Consider the following 17598-nt stretch of genomic DNA (forward strand, 5'->3'; position numbering starts at 1 on the left):
GCTCTTTGTAAACATGCTGGCTGCTCCCTGCTACGCCACTGGCTATGCCGGTGGTGTCACGTGACCAGTACAGAGCCAATGCCTTGGCGTGCTCCCTGGGTTTTTTCCATCCGTGTTTGGAACGCACTCGTGCACGTGTGTTGTGCGAGGTCTGTGTGAACCCGTGGCGTTGTGTGTATGCATCGTGTGTGCTTTTAGTGACCGTCAAGTGAAAATGACACCGCCGGTGCCCGCACAGAAGTGTCTGACATTGGAGCAGAAAGTTCAGCTGATACGTGAGGTGGAAAAAGGAGGCCGGCAGAAGTCTGAAATCGCAAGACAATTCGGAATACCACCGTCAACATTATCAACTGTTCTGAAGAATAAGGATGCCGTACTGGACGGCTTCGAGAAGAGTTTCTCAGCCAAACGAAAGCGCAACCGTGATTCTATGTATCCTGAAGTGAAAAGAGCGCTTCTCGAATGGCTGAAAAACGCTAGAAGTGCAAACCTTCCTGTAAATGGGCCTGCATTGACCGCAAAAGCCGAAGCCCTAGCCGCCCAAATGGGCAAGCAAGATTTTAAGTGCAGCAACGGCTGGCTTGAAAATTTCAAGAGACGGCACGGCGTGTCTTCAAAATCGATCGTTGGTGAGAGTGCAGCCGTGGACCGCGACGTCGTGGACGGATGGCGCAAGCATCGGCTGAGCGCCCTACTTCAGCAGTATGAAGACAGAGACATTTACAACTTGGACGAGGCGGCATTCTTTAACAAAATATTGCCCAAGCGCACGTACACTACACCGGACGGAACCTCATCAGGATGCAAACAAAGCAAAGAACGCGTTACAGTGCTGTTCGGTGCTAACGCGACGGGGGAGGAGTCAAGCTTCCTTTGCTGATACTAGGGAAGGCGGCAAAGCCCCGGTGCTTCCGCAATGCAACGATACCCAAAGATTGCATATACAGAAGCAACAGACGAGCTTGGATGACCGCAGCCGTTTTCGAAGAGTATGTGCGCCTGCTCGATCGAAAGTTTAGGGCAAAGCAAAGGCGTGTGCTTTTTGTTATCGACAATTGCCCTAGCCATGGCAAGATTGAAAATCTGCAAGCGATCACTTTGGAATCTCTACCAGCGAATACGACCGCGATATTGCAGCCCATGGACCAAGGCATTACTGAGACAACACGAAAGTTATACCGGAAGAGTCTTTTACAACGGATGCTCGTTGCGTACAATGCCAACAAGGGATACAGCATCAACTTACTTGGAGCAGTGCATTTACTATGCCATTCATGGAAAGAACTGGCACCTGCAAAGATTGCAAACTGCTTTGCACATGCCGGATTTTCCCGGTCGCATGCAGAAGACACTAATGACGACTGCGAGGACTGCGACGATCTCTACGAAGCTGTGAACAGCATCGTTGGCGGAGATCTGGAAGGCAACTTTGAATCATTTGCGATGGCTGACGCAGATGTACCCGTCGTTGCCCCAGCTACGGATGCCGAAATAGTCGACTTGCTTGGAGGCCCTGATGAGGAAGAAGAGCCGCTAGACGAACAGCCTCGCGAAATACCAACAGTGGCACAAACACAGGAGATCCTCCGTCTGTTGCGAAATAGAGTGGAGTTTTGGGGTGGCGACCACGACCTCATAATTTGCCTGAACAAACTGGAGCGGGCATTCCTCGCGCCCAGCCGAAGCACCCGACAAAGCCAGCTGACTGACTTTTTTGTGCGTGAATAAAGGTTTGTTTCAATGAATACCATTTCTGCGAAGTTGTCATGGCTAATTTAGCTGTACTTGCTGAGCTTTTTTGGGGCAGTCGCGTATATCGAATTACCACTTATATCGAATTTTTTTGCCGTCCCGTTGACTTCATTATAACGAGGGTTTACTGTACTTAGCAGGGCCTGCCTCTCGCACATTTCCAGTTACATGATGTGCCACACGCTTGCTTGACAAAGCTATGCTGCCAGGTTCCAACTTCACATTCTGTAAAAGAAAACAGCAGTCATCACATTGGAAGTCGGCGCATGAACTGTGGCCGAAAAAAACATGTCACATTTGTGGCAATGTGAAATCCATGCCAATTGTTCTTTTTATCGTCACGGAATGTTCCACAAGGAATGTGTGCCTCCTGCACAAATCCACATTTTCTGTAAGCGCGAAGGACACGTAACACAATCGAAGCACACAGGACAAGCGCGTGTCCTTCGCGCTTACAGAAAATATGGATCAGTACCAACTAGCCCGATCTCAGTGCCTCCTGCACAAACTCTGAATAGTCACTTTTTACCCTGAGGCCTTGAAGAACTTAAAAGAAAGCATTCGCCATGAATGTCTTGAGAAATGAAAGAACTGGCTTCACCACGACAATGGGCCCGCTCACACATCACTCGTTGTTTGACGGTTTGTTACATCCAAGTGTATCAATACTTCAGCACATGCTCGGCTCACGTGACCTTTGCCGTCTCTGGCCTTGTTGCCAAAAATGAAGTTAAGGCCAAAAGAGCGTTGGTTTCACACCACTGAAGAGATCCAGTCTGAATCACAGAAGGTCCTCAACACACACCTTCAGATTTTCAGAAATACATGGAATTGTGGCAGAAACACTGGGATCGGTGTATATATACACTCATGTAGACTGCTTTGAAAGGGGAAGGGGGTTATAATTAGGGAGTTATGGTGAGCATGTTTTTTTTAAAGACCAAATTGGCCAAACTTCTGGGTAGCACCTCGTACAAATAATGAAAGCGTTGCTTCAAAGTAGGGCAAAAAATAACATTAGTTTCAACTGCCAGTGTATTGCAGCCCAAGTATTGAACGAACGGCTAGGTTGTAACTCTAGCCACGTGTGTGTGCAGTGACACAGTGTGTGACCTGGGCGGAGCGAATGAGCTGGCCAACTATGGCGAGTACTCCGGCGCACCCACCGAGCAGCAAACGTACGAGTATGCCAAGGTCATCCTGGGCCTGATGACCCACTCGGAGAAGCATCCCGACGGTGAGCACTACAACTCTGCTGGAACTTGCAACTTTGCAGAAAACGGTGCATAGCAGTCTTTTAGCTTTGTGGAAATGCAGTCTATTGAATGTTGTCTCCGGAATCATTGTTGAAGTCATCATCTGTGCATGCAAATTATTGAACCCCTGCAGCGGGCTACTGATCGCACATTAGTTCTTGTGCTGTGTTGAATTTTATGCACAAGGGGTACGCAGCATCAGATGCTACACAGCACAAGACACGTACACACATGCAAAGAAAACAAAGAGGATTTGTGAAGCCCCACAAGACAAATGGCCTTACGCAAATAATATTGTTTAGCCAGAGGCACTCTCTTACTACAGTGGAATCTCGTTGATACGATTCTGCATAATGCGCTTCGTGGCTTAATACATTTTTTTTTTTTCTCCCAGCCAACGTTACTCCCAGCCAACCTCTTCGGTTAATACAATTTTTGCATAATACATTTTATTTTCCTGTTCCCGTGAAAAATGTATCAACGAGATTCCACTGTAGTACAAGTTTATTGGTCAACTGTCCGCTGGTAAAAAGATCACGTGATATGGGACACCAGCTGCCAAAGAAAAAAAAGTTCCAAGCTCGTCATGGCTGCAAGCGGCGTTGACTAATACTCAAGAGGTTTGCGTGCACATAAATACCCGACAAAATGGATGAGAGGATGACCGCCACCGTAGCTCAATTGGTAGAGCATCGGGTGCGTTATCCAGTGGTTGCAGGTTTGGTCCCTGCCAGCGGCAAGCTCTCTTTTCATCCACTTTACTTTCTTCACATCTATATCACAATTACTGCAATACTCTAAAAACAGTACAATTAACCTCCCCATTGGCTTTATTATCTGCTGGTTTTAATTAACGTCGGGTCAAACAAAGAAACGAGCCCTCAGAATTGTCTTCCTTCATTCATTAGTAGGTGAATCGTTATGCATGCCCTAGCCATCGAAAAGCGAGTCTTATTGAGTGCTCTGTCCACAGGCAAGGTGCTCATCATTGGAGGTGGTATAGCCAACTTCACCAATGTGGCGGCCACCTTCAAGGGCATCGTGAAGGCCCTGCAGGAGTTTAGGGAGCGCCTGGTTGAGCACGGGGTGTCGGTGTTCGTGCGTCGGGCGGGCCCCAACTACCAGGAAGGGCTGCGCGTCATGAAGGAAGTCGGCCGCACCCTCGGCGTGCCCGTGCACGTGTTCGGCCCCGAGACCCACATGACGGCCATCGTGGCCATGGCCATGGGACGACGCGAGGTGCCCGACATGCCCGAGCCTAATGTCACCACGGCAAACTTCCTCCTGCCCGGTGGCATGAAGGTAGGCTGTCTTTTACTCGCGGTGCATGTGTTTAAAAATGTTTATACAGTAGAACCCCGCTGTTACGTTCCTCACTGCTGCGTTTTCCCGGCTGTTACGTCGTTTTCCGCCGGTCCCGGCATAGCTCCCATAGGATACAATGTATTGGGAACCCCGCTGTTACGTCGTAACTGTCGGACCGTTCCCGTATGATACGTCGCGAAGTGCGCTCGGAGCCGGCCGAGTGACTACCAAAGAGAGCGGCCATGGTGCATTTTCTCGCAGTTTTTCCTGGTTTGACCGTAACATTAGCCGCATTAGAGGCGCAAGCAACAGGATCTTTCGATTGATGCAAACAAAAGCATCGCCTTCGAGATTCGCATTGCAAAGATGGCGTCTATGACGTAGTTGCTCGCGAAAGCAAGGCCTTCGAGATTGGCATTTATTATTAACAAAAGCATAGCCTTTGAGATTTGGATTGCACAAACATGGCGTCTATGACGTAATTGCCCGCGAAAGCAAGGCCTTCGAGACTGGCATTCACTTTTGCCATCGCGTTGGCGTAGACTCATCATCATCGTTATTTGTGGGAGGACGGGAGGAGTTCGAGCTGGTTAGAATAACAGAGAGCTGAGCTAGTTGGTAAGTATTCATTCTAAAAAGACAGGGCGTGCAAACAAGGACACAAGAAAGAAGTCAGGACACCACAAACGCCGACTAACAACTGAAGAGACGCACAACGGCTGAAAAGAAAGAAGGCACGAAAACTTATCTGCGCATGCCCATGCAACAGGCAAACCTATCAATCCGGCACGCGTGGCGGTCTACGTGGAAGATAACTGTTAAGGCATTTGATTTCATCTTTATGCAAGTTAATCGACGGTTGGCTCACGCATGCGCTACCACTATTCTCGATATGCCATGCTTCAATCATCAGGCGCGTTTCTTCATTTCTATGCCGGTACAACACTGCGCATTCATCGAATTTTGGCGTGCACTTACAATCTCGACAATGTAAAGATAGATTAGAAGGTGAGCCTCCTGTTAGCGATCTCTTATGTTCTAACAATCTCTGGTTAATGCATCGGCCCGTCTGTCCTACGTAGAAGCAGCCGCAGCTGAAAGGGATCTTATACACCACACTCGTACGGCAATCAGTGAATTTGTTGGTGTGTTTTACGTAACAAATATCGGTCCGCTTCTTATCTTTTACTCCCTCATTCTTCCTCTGCACAGCGGCACAAATCTTACCTAGCTTATTGGCAGCGGTGAAAACAACATTAACGCCGTATCTACTTCCTACTTTCTTTAGCCTGTGAGATACGCGATGAATGTACGGTATACCTACGACACGTTTCTTCCTATCGCTTTCTGCAACCATGCTAGGACTTGATACAATAGACTTCTTTAAACGTTCAGCGACCGTGGCCACTGCATCACGAGGATACCCTACATCTAAAAGGCGCGTAACCTGTGCGTTAAAGCTATCACTCATTTTGTGCTCACACGACTTGGTGAGGGCTGACTTAAGGCAAGACATGGCGATGCCGTTTTTTACAACCTTCGAGTGCTTCGACGAAAAATTTAACAGCGGTTTCGACGATCTAGGAGAATACTGCCAGCACACGTGGTTCTTCTGGAACGTTAAGGAAATGTCTAGAAATTGTATTCCATTATTCTGAGGCACCTCTTTAGTAAAGCTCAGCCCTCCTCCATTTAATTCAAATTTTTCGCTCACGGAAGTTACCACCTTTTGAAAGTCCTCACCACTACAAAAAATCAAGTAATCGTCCACATAACGAAAAACCTTAATAACCGAACTACCTAAGGCGCCTTCCAAAAGATTGTCAATCTTGCTAAGGTATAAATCACTAAGAACCGGAGCAACTTTAGAACCAATACATATCCCTGACTTCTGCACATAAACGCCTTCCTTCCAACCTACCAGCGTCGACTTTAAATACATGGAAAGGATTTCTAGAAATGCCCCGGTAGAAACACCACATTTTTCGATGAAAACCGTCTGGTGCTCTTGTTCGTTAATACATTCATTAACACATTTTAACAAGTCCTCATGCGGCAAAGAATAATACAGGTCTTCAATATCCATACTAAAGGCCTTACAACAGCCGGGGTTCTCTTCTGAGAGGAACTGAACTAGCGCCTGAGAATTACGCATACGAAAAGGGTCTGAAAAACTCAAAGAGGTTAAGCAGTTCTGCAAATAACTAGAAACAGCGACTTGCCAGGTGCCTTGCTCTGAAACGATTGCTCGAAACGGAATCTCGTTCTTATGTGTTTTGGCTGAAAAAAACAATTCTAACGTAAGTGATTTAGCCTTCTTGACATTACAAGCTATTCTCTCAAGATTATGTCTTAACAAAAGGTCGACAGCACGTTGCCTAACTACCGATGGCTTAAGTTTTACCGTCCTAAAATTCTTTTCTATGGCTGTTAATGCTTTTTCTGAGAACAAACTGTCCGGCATAATTACAAAATACCCTTCCTTATCTGAAACTACTGGCCTGAGTTTCTTCTCGACACAGTAATTAACCAAAGGCCGGATAGGATCAGAACACATGAGATGCATATTAGAGCCCTTGATGCTAGCAACGCAGTCTGAGATGCAGTGGGAACGCTCTTCTTCAGGAACAAGTCTAGTGATTGTACGCGGTAAACTTAAAACTTCTATTGGTTTCAGGTTCGGCTTAAAACAGTATTTAGGACCTAAGGCTAGGGTTTTGCAGTGACTATCATCTAAGGCAGCTCCTCCAAGGACTAGCAAGTTATTTTGCGGTGAAACATTAGAAATATTCTTCCTCTTACATGGTTGAAGTTCTCGAAGTTTTACCCTCCATATGAATTCCGCATGCTGGTTAGCTACCCTCATCCAGTCGGCGTACATCTGCTTCTGGCGGCGATCGTCACGCGAAGTCGAGCAACGGACCTTGAGGCATTCCTGGTAAAATCTCACTTGACGCCATGATTCCGCGGTCAATATGGCACATATCCTCCTGGCATGTCCGGTTGTAAGGCCTTTAGTATGGATATTGAAGACCTGTATTATTCTTTGCCGCATGAGGACTTGTTAAAATGTGTTAATGAATGTATTAACGAACAAGAGCACCAGACGGTTTTCATCGAAAAATGTGGTGTTTCTACCGGGGCATTTCTAGAAATCCTTTCCATGTATTTAAAGTCGACGCTGGTAGGTTGGAAGGAAGGCGTTTATGTGCAGAAGTCAGGGATATGTATTGGTTCTAAAGTTGCTCCGGTTCTTAGTGATTTATACCTTAGCAAGATTGACAATCTTTTGGAAGGCGCCTTAGGTAGTTCGGTTATTAAGGTTTTTCGTTATGTGGACGATTACTTGATTTTTTGTAGTGGTGAGGACTTTCAAAAGGTGGTAACTTCCGTGAGCGAAAAATTTGAATTAAATGGAGGAGGGCTGAGCTTTACTAAAGAGGTGCCTCAGAATAATGGAATACAATTTCTAGACATTTCCTTAACGTTCCAGAAGAACCACGTGTGCTGGCAGTATTCTCCTAGATCGTCGAAACCGCTGTTAAATTTTTCGTCGAAGCACTCGAAGGTTGTAAAAAACGGCATCGCCATGTCTTGCCTTAAGTCAGCCCTCACCAAGTCGTGTGAGCACAAAATGAGTGATAGCTTTAACGCACAGGTTACGCGCCTTTTAGATGTAGGGTATCCTCGTGATGCAGTGGCCACGGTCGCTGAACGTTTAAAGAAGTCTATTGTATCAAGTCCTAGCATGGTTGCAGAAAGCGATAGGAAGAAACGTGTCGTAGGTATACCGTACATTCATCGCGTATCTCACAGGCTAAAGAAAGTAGGAAGTAGATACGGCGTTAATGTTGTTTTCACCGCTGCCAATAAGCTAGGTAAGATTTGTGCCGCTGTGCAGAGGAAGAATGAGGGAGTAAAAGATAAGAAGCGGACCGATATTTGTTACGTAAAACACACCAACAAATTCACTGATTGCCGTACGAGTGTGGTGTATAAGATCCCTTTCAGCTGCGGCCGCTTCTACGTAGGACAGACGGGCCGATGCATTAACCAGAGATTGTTAGAACATAAGAGATCGCTAACAGGAGGCTCACCTTCTAATCTATCTTTACATTGTCGAGATTGTAAGTGCACGCCAAAATTCGATGAATGCGCAGTGTTGTACCGGCATAGAAATGAAGAAACGCGCCTGATGATTGAAGCATGGCATATCGAGAATAGTGGTAGCGCATGCGTGAGCCAACCGTCGATTAACTTGCATAAAGATGAAATCAAATGCCTTAACAGTTATCTTCCACGTAGACCGCCACGCGTGCCGGATTGATAGGTTTGCCTGTTGCATGGGCATGCGCAGATAAGTTTTCGTGCCTTCTTTCTTTTCAGCCGTTGTGCGTCTCTTCAGTTGTTAGTCGGCGTTTGTGGTGTCCTGACTTCTTTCTTGTGTCCTTGTTTGCACGCCCTGTCTTTTTAGAATGAGCTGGTTAGAGCTCGTATGGTCGTGCGCGCGGTTCGCGGTCGGACTCTCCACGCTGGTCGTGATTGCGTGTGCTTAGTTCTTTCATGCCTGCAGCTATTGGTGTTAAAAAGTCACATACGTTGATTACATTTCTATGGATGAGGCCGTCCCCAGCTCCGCGTTTCTATCCGTCGACTAGATCGCGGCTGAGCGCGCCAATTTTCGTGCTGCTTGTAAGCATTGAAATGAAATTCTGTACCACTAAATATTTTGACGTTCTTCCTGTTTTTCGGCTCTTGCGTTTCCCATCTCTTACGTTTATTTCTTACGGTCCCTTCAAAAACGTATCAGCGGGGTTCTACTGTATTCATAATGCAAGAATTTGAATATGGCATGCTTTTCCTTCAAACATTTGGTATCTGACTGAACCATTTCATGCTGAGCATGTTCATTCGACCGTGCCCTCTTGAAACCATTTTGAGCGCTTCCCTTTGTGTTGCTCGATGATACACATGGTAAATATGGCACTTGGACACTGAAACTTTACAGTATTAAAACTTGGAACGCTTTCACTGATATTCCAACAACGCAGTAAGAGCCTTGCGTCTGAGAATAAAGTCAGGTTCAAATTGAGCGGAAATGCAGCAAAGGCTCATTTTCTTCTGAGCCAGAACATGAACATTATCAGAATTAATCTGGAGCCCTCCATTGCAGTAACCTTTGTAGTCATTGTGCAGTCCATAAATAGAAGTCAATAGTTGCACACTTTGTGCAGACCCCTCCCCCTCCATCGAGCCCCAAGAAGGAGATGAGGCGGCCCGTGTTTCCGGACCATGCGGGCGACCAGCTGGGACCCCAGCAGCCGTGGTTCACCCCTCGCACCAAGGCCATCATCTGGGGCATGCAGACGCGTGCAGTGCAGAGCATGCTGGACTTTGACTTTGTGTGCTCGCGCCCCGAGGGCTCCGTGGTGGCCATGGTGTACCCATTCACGGGCGACCACAAGCAAAAGTTCTACTGGGGCCACAAGGAGGTGCTGCTGCCAGTCTACAAGAACATGGCAGACGCCATGAAGCGCCACCCGGACGCTGACGTGCTCATCAACTTTGCCTCTCTGCGGTCGGCCTACGAGAGCACCTTCGAGACGCTTCAGTACCCACAGGTGCGGTTACTTTCCTGACCAGCCTCCCGGTGCACAAAATTCGTGACCAGCCTCCCGGTGCATAAAAAAAATTCATATCATGGAATGCTTCCCAGCTGTGACTTTATCGAGCAACTTGTTTTATTGAACTCCTGCTCACTTCTCTGGACATCCTTTGAGCCTACTACTGTCTCTTGGTAATTCGTGACAGTGCCCGACTTGCCGTGTTGTGCTTCTCTGGTGCAGATCCGCACTATCGCCATCATTGCCGAGGGCATCCCAGAGAACATGACGCGCAAAATGATCAAGGCGGCACACAGCAAGGGTGTCAACATCATCGGCCCTGCCACCGTAAGTTTTTGTTACGGTTCTTGTTTGTTGAGAGGACAATTGTCAATCATAGCTTGCTCAGAGCAGCGCATTTTCACAATGTAGTCAAGCATGGTAGCAATTGCTGAATTCAAAGTTTGTGAGCAGGTTATGAAAGTCATTCAAACTGCTTACTGAGTGTATGTGTGTTCGAATAAGCAGTGCAGTTTCTTGCTCAGCGTTAGCTACATCACAGTTGCACTTTGCCTCATGTGAACCTTTACTGGCTCGTACAGCAAAGCTTGTTCATTCATATTTCACCGGGATGCCTACCGAGTTCACCTAACAAAAGTGATAAACTGAAGGCTGTGTATAATGATGAAAGGAGTGCAAGCACCTCTGGAACATTCACCTTATATTTAAAAATGAAATACATGATCTTTTTTCGGCTTTTGGTTCTTGAGAAGTTATAGTGATCACTGCTTGAGCTATTTGGTAACGCACCTGCTATAGGTGCATAACTCGAAGGAACATCTGCCATCTAGCTGGCGCTGTGTATGAAAGAAAAAAAAAAAAAAAACTCTTCACGAAACGGCTGTTGGAGTTCCTGTCTTTCTTTTTATTCGCCTTGTCTCGTTCATTAGCTACCGCATCTGCATTCACTTGCATAATGATCACATTAATTTTTTTCCAAGAAAATTGATGCAAATTCAGGGGTACGATCATTGCGCTCAAAGTGACTTAACTTCAGCATGTGGCAGACCTATTCATGTTTGCTGTCTTGTTTTTAGGTGGGAGGCATCAAGCCTGGTTGCTTCAAGATTGGCAACACTGGTGGCATGATGGACAACATCCTGGCCTCCAAGTTGTATCGACCGGGGAGGTAATGTGCTGCGACACGTGTTGCTGCAGTGAAAATGTTCAGCAAGCACTGTTTTGATTTATCCAGCCTCAGTATTGTAACGTCTTCAGTTGACATGCTGTAATCGTTCCCGAATTGGCATGCATTCGAGGCATATCCAGAAGTGTTCTTAAAGCCAAGGAACTGCCAAAAGAATGTCTTCCTTTCTATGAAGGAGAATTGTGCTTCTTTATTTTTTCTGATCACCAACATGTGTGGGGGCCATATTTTATTGTCAAATTCTTCTAGTAATACATTCAGGCAAACGTTTATACAGTCGATCCCGGATATATCGAACTCGGATATATCGAATTATTGGTTATATCGAACAGTTGAGAAATCCCCTTGAATTTCCCATGCAAAAGTATGGGGTTGGTGTGCACGTATATCGAGCTCCCGCACAGCGAAACATCCACTATATCGAACGCTGCCCCGCGCCGAAGCCCAGAAAGTGCATTTTTTCTAACAACTATTGATCATTTTTCAGCCGCGTTCTTGTAAGTTCCAATCCCTCGTCGCGCGCAGGTGACGAAATTGCGTTGCTCTAGTTCGGTGCGCAGCGCTTGTCAGTTCACCAGTATATTTGACGCGCGGTTCGCAGGTTTTAACGCATGGGCTAGTGTTTTTCAAAGAGGCTGATTGCCGAGGGCACCAAAATGAGAATTCGAAGTGACTTGGCAGCCTTGTAACGCTTGCATTCCCTTCCTTGTCTGTTCGTGCACGATGGCATGCGGGCCCGCAAAGCATGGCCTTCGAGATCCGCAACCTTGTGACGTATTCCTAGTGTTTTCGGTTTTAAAATGCAGATCTCAGAGGCTACGCTTTTTTTCGCATTTCTCGCCAAAGTAGCGGCTGCCTTCTACAAAGCCACAAGTGCCATTGGTATCGCCAACATGTCGACGGTGGAGAAATGTTTCTTCGTGCAGCGCGTTGTTAGCGTTGTCTCTTGCGGCATGTGTGCTTCTCGCTTCGTTCTTGATAAATCGTCATTCGGGAGTCGAACTAAACATTGTCCCGATCGTAGCGATAAAAATGATGACCGGTGCTTGGAACAACGTCAAGTAAAGCACCGTCGTGCACTGTTTCCTTACGGGCCTTGGTGCCAGGTGACGACTTTGGGCGCGTCATGACCGCCGACTACGCCGTACGGTGCGTCAGTGAATTTTGCGACTTATTAGCGTTTCCGGGCGCCGTATCGGACGGGAGCACAGCGAGTGACTTTATCTGTGCAGATAACAATGTAGCTGTTTCTGATTGCATCGATGCCGAGATCATAGCTGACGTTGCTGGTGCTGCGGAAATGGACCCGTGCGGTTTGAAGATGCCAGCCGCTGCTGCCACTGCTAAACGCTTTACCGCGCTACAGAGCTCGCATCAGCGTTCAGCGTCGATCACCGCTGTTGTGGCTGAAGGTGCTGAATTTACTTATTTGGAAAGTTTCAATGATATTGACGATGACTTGATAAATTCACGGCGCGCAAGAAGCAAGGCAAGTTTACGGACTATTTGCATGCAAAATAAAGTGCGCTAACTTGCAAAAGAAGAAGTTCTCGCCTTGTTCTTTAGCATATGTAGCGAGCAAATCGTTATGGTCACGCATTTACGATTTCCGAAAACTGTGTCAAGGTCTGTAGTGCTTTATTAAAGCCTTGAATACGCATATTTCGTATTTCGAATTATCGATATATCGAACTATTTCGCGGTCCCCTTCGAGTTCGATATATCCGGGATCGACTGTATTGGAACCATGAAAATTGGGTGCACGTTAGATTAGAGTGTATACGGTATTATGTAGATCAGCATCCGTCAGAGAAGTAAGGTCACTGGTTTTGCCTTTTTCTTTCTGACAGGATCAGAGGGACATTCTTGCAAAAAAAGATCTGTTCTAAACCCAACTACTGCTTTGTTGTGCAGTTTATGCATTAGTTTACTGGTTTGAATTTGTAAAAAGTGGGTGCACTTACGAGTTGGGAATGTTAGAATCTCCAAACACTGCTAGATAAATTGGCGGCTGTTGTGGCGTTCTGTTCTGTCTTTTGCTTATTTTTACCTGCCAGATAGATTCATTTTGTCTATTTCATCAGGGTCAGATAATAAGTCAACTGCAAGAATATAAAATTCCCTCTGAAATTTCAGGTTTTCGAAACTGATGCCCGGGGAACAAATTCGCATTGTCGTTAAGTGAAATTTGAACGTGGAAATGGAAGATATCGACGCAAGCAGCGTGATTTTTGTCAGTGTCACTGTTTAATGTGAAGATTGGGTGGAGGCTCCATTTTGCACTCTATTTGGAGGAAATAAAGCATGAAAAATTGTGCGTTTTGTTTGTGCAGTGTGGCCTACGTGTCTCGATCAGGTGGCATGTCTAACGAGCTGAACAACATAATCTCTCGTGCCACCAACGGTGTGTACGAAGGGGTTGCCATTGGCGGTGACCGGTACCCCGGCACTACATTCATGGACCACCTGGTACGCTACCAGGCTGACCCCCAAGTCAAGATGCTTGTGTTGCTTGGAGAGGTAGGTTCCTCGTTTTCATACTGCTTGCATAGTACAGTCGAATGTTCTTGAACGAAAATTGCTCAAATGGAACTACTAATGAAACCAATGGACAATTAAGCCAAGGAAAGCATAGGGGATATTTTTCTTTAACACTTACCCGTCACTGCATTGATAGCACAAAATATACCCGGACATTTATCCTAACCACACTTGTAAAATCTGCGAGACCCAGGTAGCTTCACTCTTGCATATGCTGTGGGAATGTAAACCCCAATACACGATCATTAACACCGAAACCCTCCCATCGAGATGGCACGCTGCCCTGCACAGCTCCCACCTCAACGACCAACTTTGGCCTACCCAGCAAGCCCACGAGGGGGCGAATAGGCAAGAGCTCGACGTCCCCACGTGGGAGGCCTAGGCCCAACCAACTAAACTGCTGGTTTTAATAGAAGTTTATTCCTTCTCCTACTGTAATTTAATGATCTTGACCTAAATTGAAAGGAATTAAAGTGGACGAAAAATCGCCCTGTCAGTCTGTGGGATCTGAACCCACAACCTTTGAATTCAGCATCCAGTGCTCTACCAATTGAGCCATGATGGAGAGCGCTCCCTCGTCCACTTTGTAGGGTACTTGTGCGAGCTTCATCCCTGGGAGTGTTGGCCAGCGCCACTCGTAGCAAAGCCGGCGAGTGTGGAACAGTCTTTTTGCCAGAGGACGTCACGTGGCACGTGATCTTCACACGAGGTGGCAGCTGACCAACAAACCCTAGCATGCTACCTAACGCATAAGGGAAGAAGGGGAAGCTAGGCCTATTATTGATACTGAGTGTCCACCGACTAACCCGACAGCAAGTCCTGCTAGAAAACCTGTGGGAGGAGATTTCATTTAGCATAGACTGATGATTGTAATGATTTAGTTGGAAGCCAGCTCGAGTGGTGTGCTCTGTGTGCAGGTCGGTGGTGTTGAGGAGTACGAAGTGTGCGAGGCACTGCAGTCTGGTCGACTGAGCAAGCCCCTGGTAGCCTGGTGCATCGGCACGTGCGCCTCCATGTTCTCCTCTGAGGTTCAGTTTGGTCACGCCGGTGCGTGTGCCAACTCGAGCCGCGAGACGGCCTCGGCCAAAAACGAGGCCCTGGCCAAGGCGGGTGCCCACGTACCGCCCACCTTCGATGCACTCGGCGACACCATCAAGTGAGTAGTGTCTCGAGTTGTCCCACAAATGTAGTTGCTTGGCCACAAGAGCACTTAATGGTCGTTCAGATTAAAGGGACACTAAAGGCAAATAACAATTTATGTCAGAGTTAAAGGTGAATGCTCGAGAACGCCTAAAACGTCAGTATTGTCAACAGCAGTGCTCTACTCACCGAGAAATTAAGGTGAATGTAGGACACGATATGCGCTACCAGTGGGACATTTTGGAATGAGCCAGATTACGTTAAGAGTCCCGAGTACTATTAATCAGTAGTACAAAAAATACTTATACAGTAATACCTCGTTAACTCGAACTCGCATATCTCGAAAAATCGGCTAAGTCGAAGTTTTCCGCGGTACCGAACAATTTCCCATAGGTGCAACGTATTTATTGCCGTTTATCTCGAAGTATTTCCGTGCCCGCTTTCGGTTATCTCGAAATTTCGACTGAGAATGGAACCAAAACTTCGCCACCGAACCGTTTCACAAAATACTAGCGGCAAAATGTCATACGTTTCACAAGGTTCGCGCAAGGCTGCCGCGTTTACGACGAAGTGGACACTGTTCCCGAAAGTAAAGTCGGAACCTAGCGGCATACCAACTTTGTCGAGCAACCATGTGTCACGTCATGTGACGCTATAGACGTGCACATAAGCAGGCCCTGCAAAATAGCTCGGGTCGTACACGTTTTGTTTACCGTCAGAGATGCGATTTCAGCATTTTATTTATGCAAGGCACGTCGCGCGGATTTTTTCGTCGGCCGTGCGATGTGGTGAGGATAGCGCCACCAAAGCAAAGCAAGTCACTGATGCTGCAAAGAAAGGTAGCCCTAATGAAAGAAACGGATTCGAGGCTCGAAGTTTCCGGACGTCAAAACGGCGCTGAATGTGTGGCATCGTGCGAGAGGAGCCCCTTCCAGTCACATCGACAGATAAGGCCGATTCTTTGGACTTAGCGGTGGGCTAAACTGACCTAGCCTGCAACATCGGCTGGTTTGACCATTTTCTTAAGCCAAACAACGTGGCGTCACGCACAGTGATCGCGGCAGCGTCGACGCAGCTACTCGAAGGGTGACGACATCCGCCGAAACAAGAAACATGCTTCGCTTGATGCGAAATAAATTTGAGTGCAGTGGCGTGGATGATCGGCACATGCGATGTGTTAAGCAACTCGAGAAAGCTTTGCTAGGTGCAAGTGTTACTGAGAGGCTGACCAGCCTTAGTCGGTCTCTCTGCACTAAATAAAAAGGCAGTGCCGAAAAACACAGCTGGTTAATAGCGCTGGTATGTCATTATTTTTCTTCAAAACCTTTACAAAGAGCCAGTTTGGCGCTCCTGTTAAGAAACTGGTCAGTAGGGATAACGTTTCTAGATAGAACTGAACTTCTCAATGGAATTTGCCCAACTTTGCTTATCTCGAAAATCTGCTTATCTCGAAATTTTTTCTGGTTTTTACTACTTCGAGTTAACGAGGTATTACTGTAATAAGAAAATAACATGCCGTACATTACAAGACATAATAAAATGCTGCTTGTTCAGTTCTGTTTCATTCATGGAAAAAAGAACTTGGTGTTACCAGGAGAACGGCGCGGGTGATTTAAAAGTTCTGTTTTCACCGGGCGGCTCGCGCAGTCGCATCTGAGTGGTAGTTTTGTTATCGCGTACTGTTGCGTGTGCTTTGCATGCTCATGAAATTTGCTCTAACGAAAAGTTCGACAAAATGCCGCATATCCCTGTTATGTTGCCGGGTGCCTGAATGGTGTGTGCCGTTTGAGCAACAGCAGCTGCAGCAAAAAAATTGATGTGGCTTTCCAATGGGTGCCGCAAACAAACCCCTATGCCAAAGTGACAGAGTGCCATGCCTCTGTGACAGTGTGCTAAGCAACCAAGAAATCTGCATGTGTGCTCGCTGCACTTTCGTGCAGAGGATTAAGAGATCAACCGCAACTCGGGCAAGGCTTGTAATGTGCTCCTCAGAGCAGAAACCACAGCGTCGGATGCCAGGCAGCAAAGGCGGGCAACGTTGGGCAAGGCAAACGCTACGTCAGAAGGCCTTTTCCAGGCGGGCGATTTGATGTGCGCTAACATTGTGCGGACCACTAAAACGTAATTTTCTTTCAGAGTAAGCATTTCCTTGGCACGAAACAAGCACTGCGAGGTTTCTGGAACGTTATTTCAGCAGTCAACGTCGACTTAACGTTTGCCTTTAGTGTCCCTTTAAAGAGCAGACAGATGTGTGAAGAGGAGACTAAACTGAGGCAGTGGAGGGTCCGGATCCCCCTTTTGTTCTGTCTGGGATGACAAGCGCAAGTGTCCCCCTTTGCGGGATCTTTCAAACAGCATATTTGAATTTCATGACAGTTAAGGATAGCGCACTCTCCGTAAAACCAACCCTGAAATCTGAAGCCCTTCCAATGAGCAGAAAACAAGTATACAGTCGAACCTCGTTAATACGTACCCGCTTTAAGCGTACTAACGGTTAAAACGTAGTTGCGACGAATCCCCGACCGAGTCTCATAGAGCCTAATGCATTCACTGACCGCTTAAGCCGTAGTGCTTCACCCTACACCTCTCGGTTAGCGCGTACCCTGCGTACCGCGATAACGTTTTGTGTCATAAAATTTTACTGCGCCGCTGAACTTCCCAACGCCACAATGTGCCGCCAAAGGTTCTTAGTCTTTTTGAGAAGTGCGTAGATCGGTCGATCACCGATTCCGACTTCCGCGCGATTGCGTCGATGCCTTTGCGGGTAAGCATCAGGAAAGAACGAAGGTGGGGC

At 46.9% G+C, this 17598-nt stretch overlaps 1 protein-coding gene across 1 annotated transcript in view; it reads left to right on the plus strand.

Annotated features, from left to right (window-relative positions):
* The window catches only part of LOC119386505 (ATP-citrate synthase), a 108410-nt gene that overhangs the window by 53383 nt on the left and 37429 nt on the right, over nt 1–17598 (plus strand). Inside the window, exons 10-16 of the mRNA XM_037653772.2 lie at nt 2850–2989; nt 3982–4310; nt 9548–9934; nt 10160–10264; nt 11014–11105; nt 13457–13643; nt 14582–14820. Coding sequence (XP_037509700.1) covers nt 2850–2989; nt 3982–4310; nt 9548–9934; nt 10160–10264; nt 11014–11105; nt 13457–13643; nt 14582–14820 — 1479 coding nt within the window. The remainder of the gene's footprint in view (nt 1–2849; nt 2990–3981; nt 4311–9547; nt 9935–10159; nt 10265–11013; nt 11106–13456; nt 13644–14581; nt 14821–17598) is intronic.

The sequence above is a fragment of the Rhipicephalus sanguineus genome, chromosome 3 (assembly GCF_013339695.2).
Source record: "Rhipicephalus sanguineus isolate Rsan-2018 chromosome 3, BIME_Rsan_1.4, whole genome shotgun sequence".
In the NCBI taxonomy this organism is placed as follows: domain Eukaryota; kingdom Metazoa; phylum Arthropoda; class Arachnida; order Ixodida; family Ixodidae; genus Rhipicephalus; species Rhipicephalus sanguineus.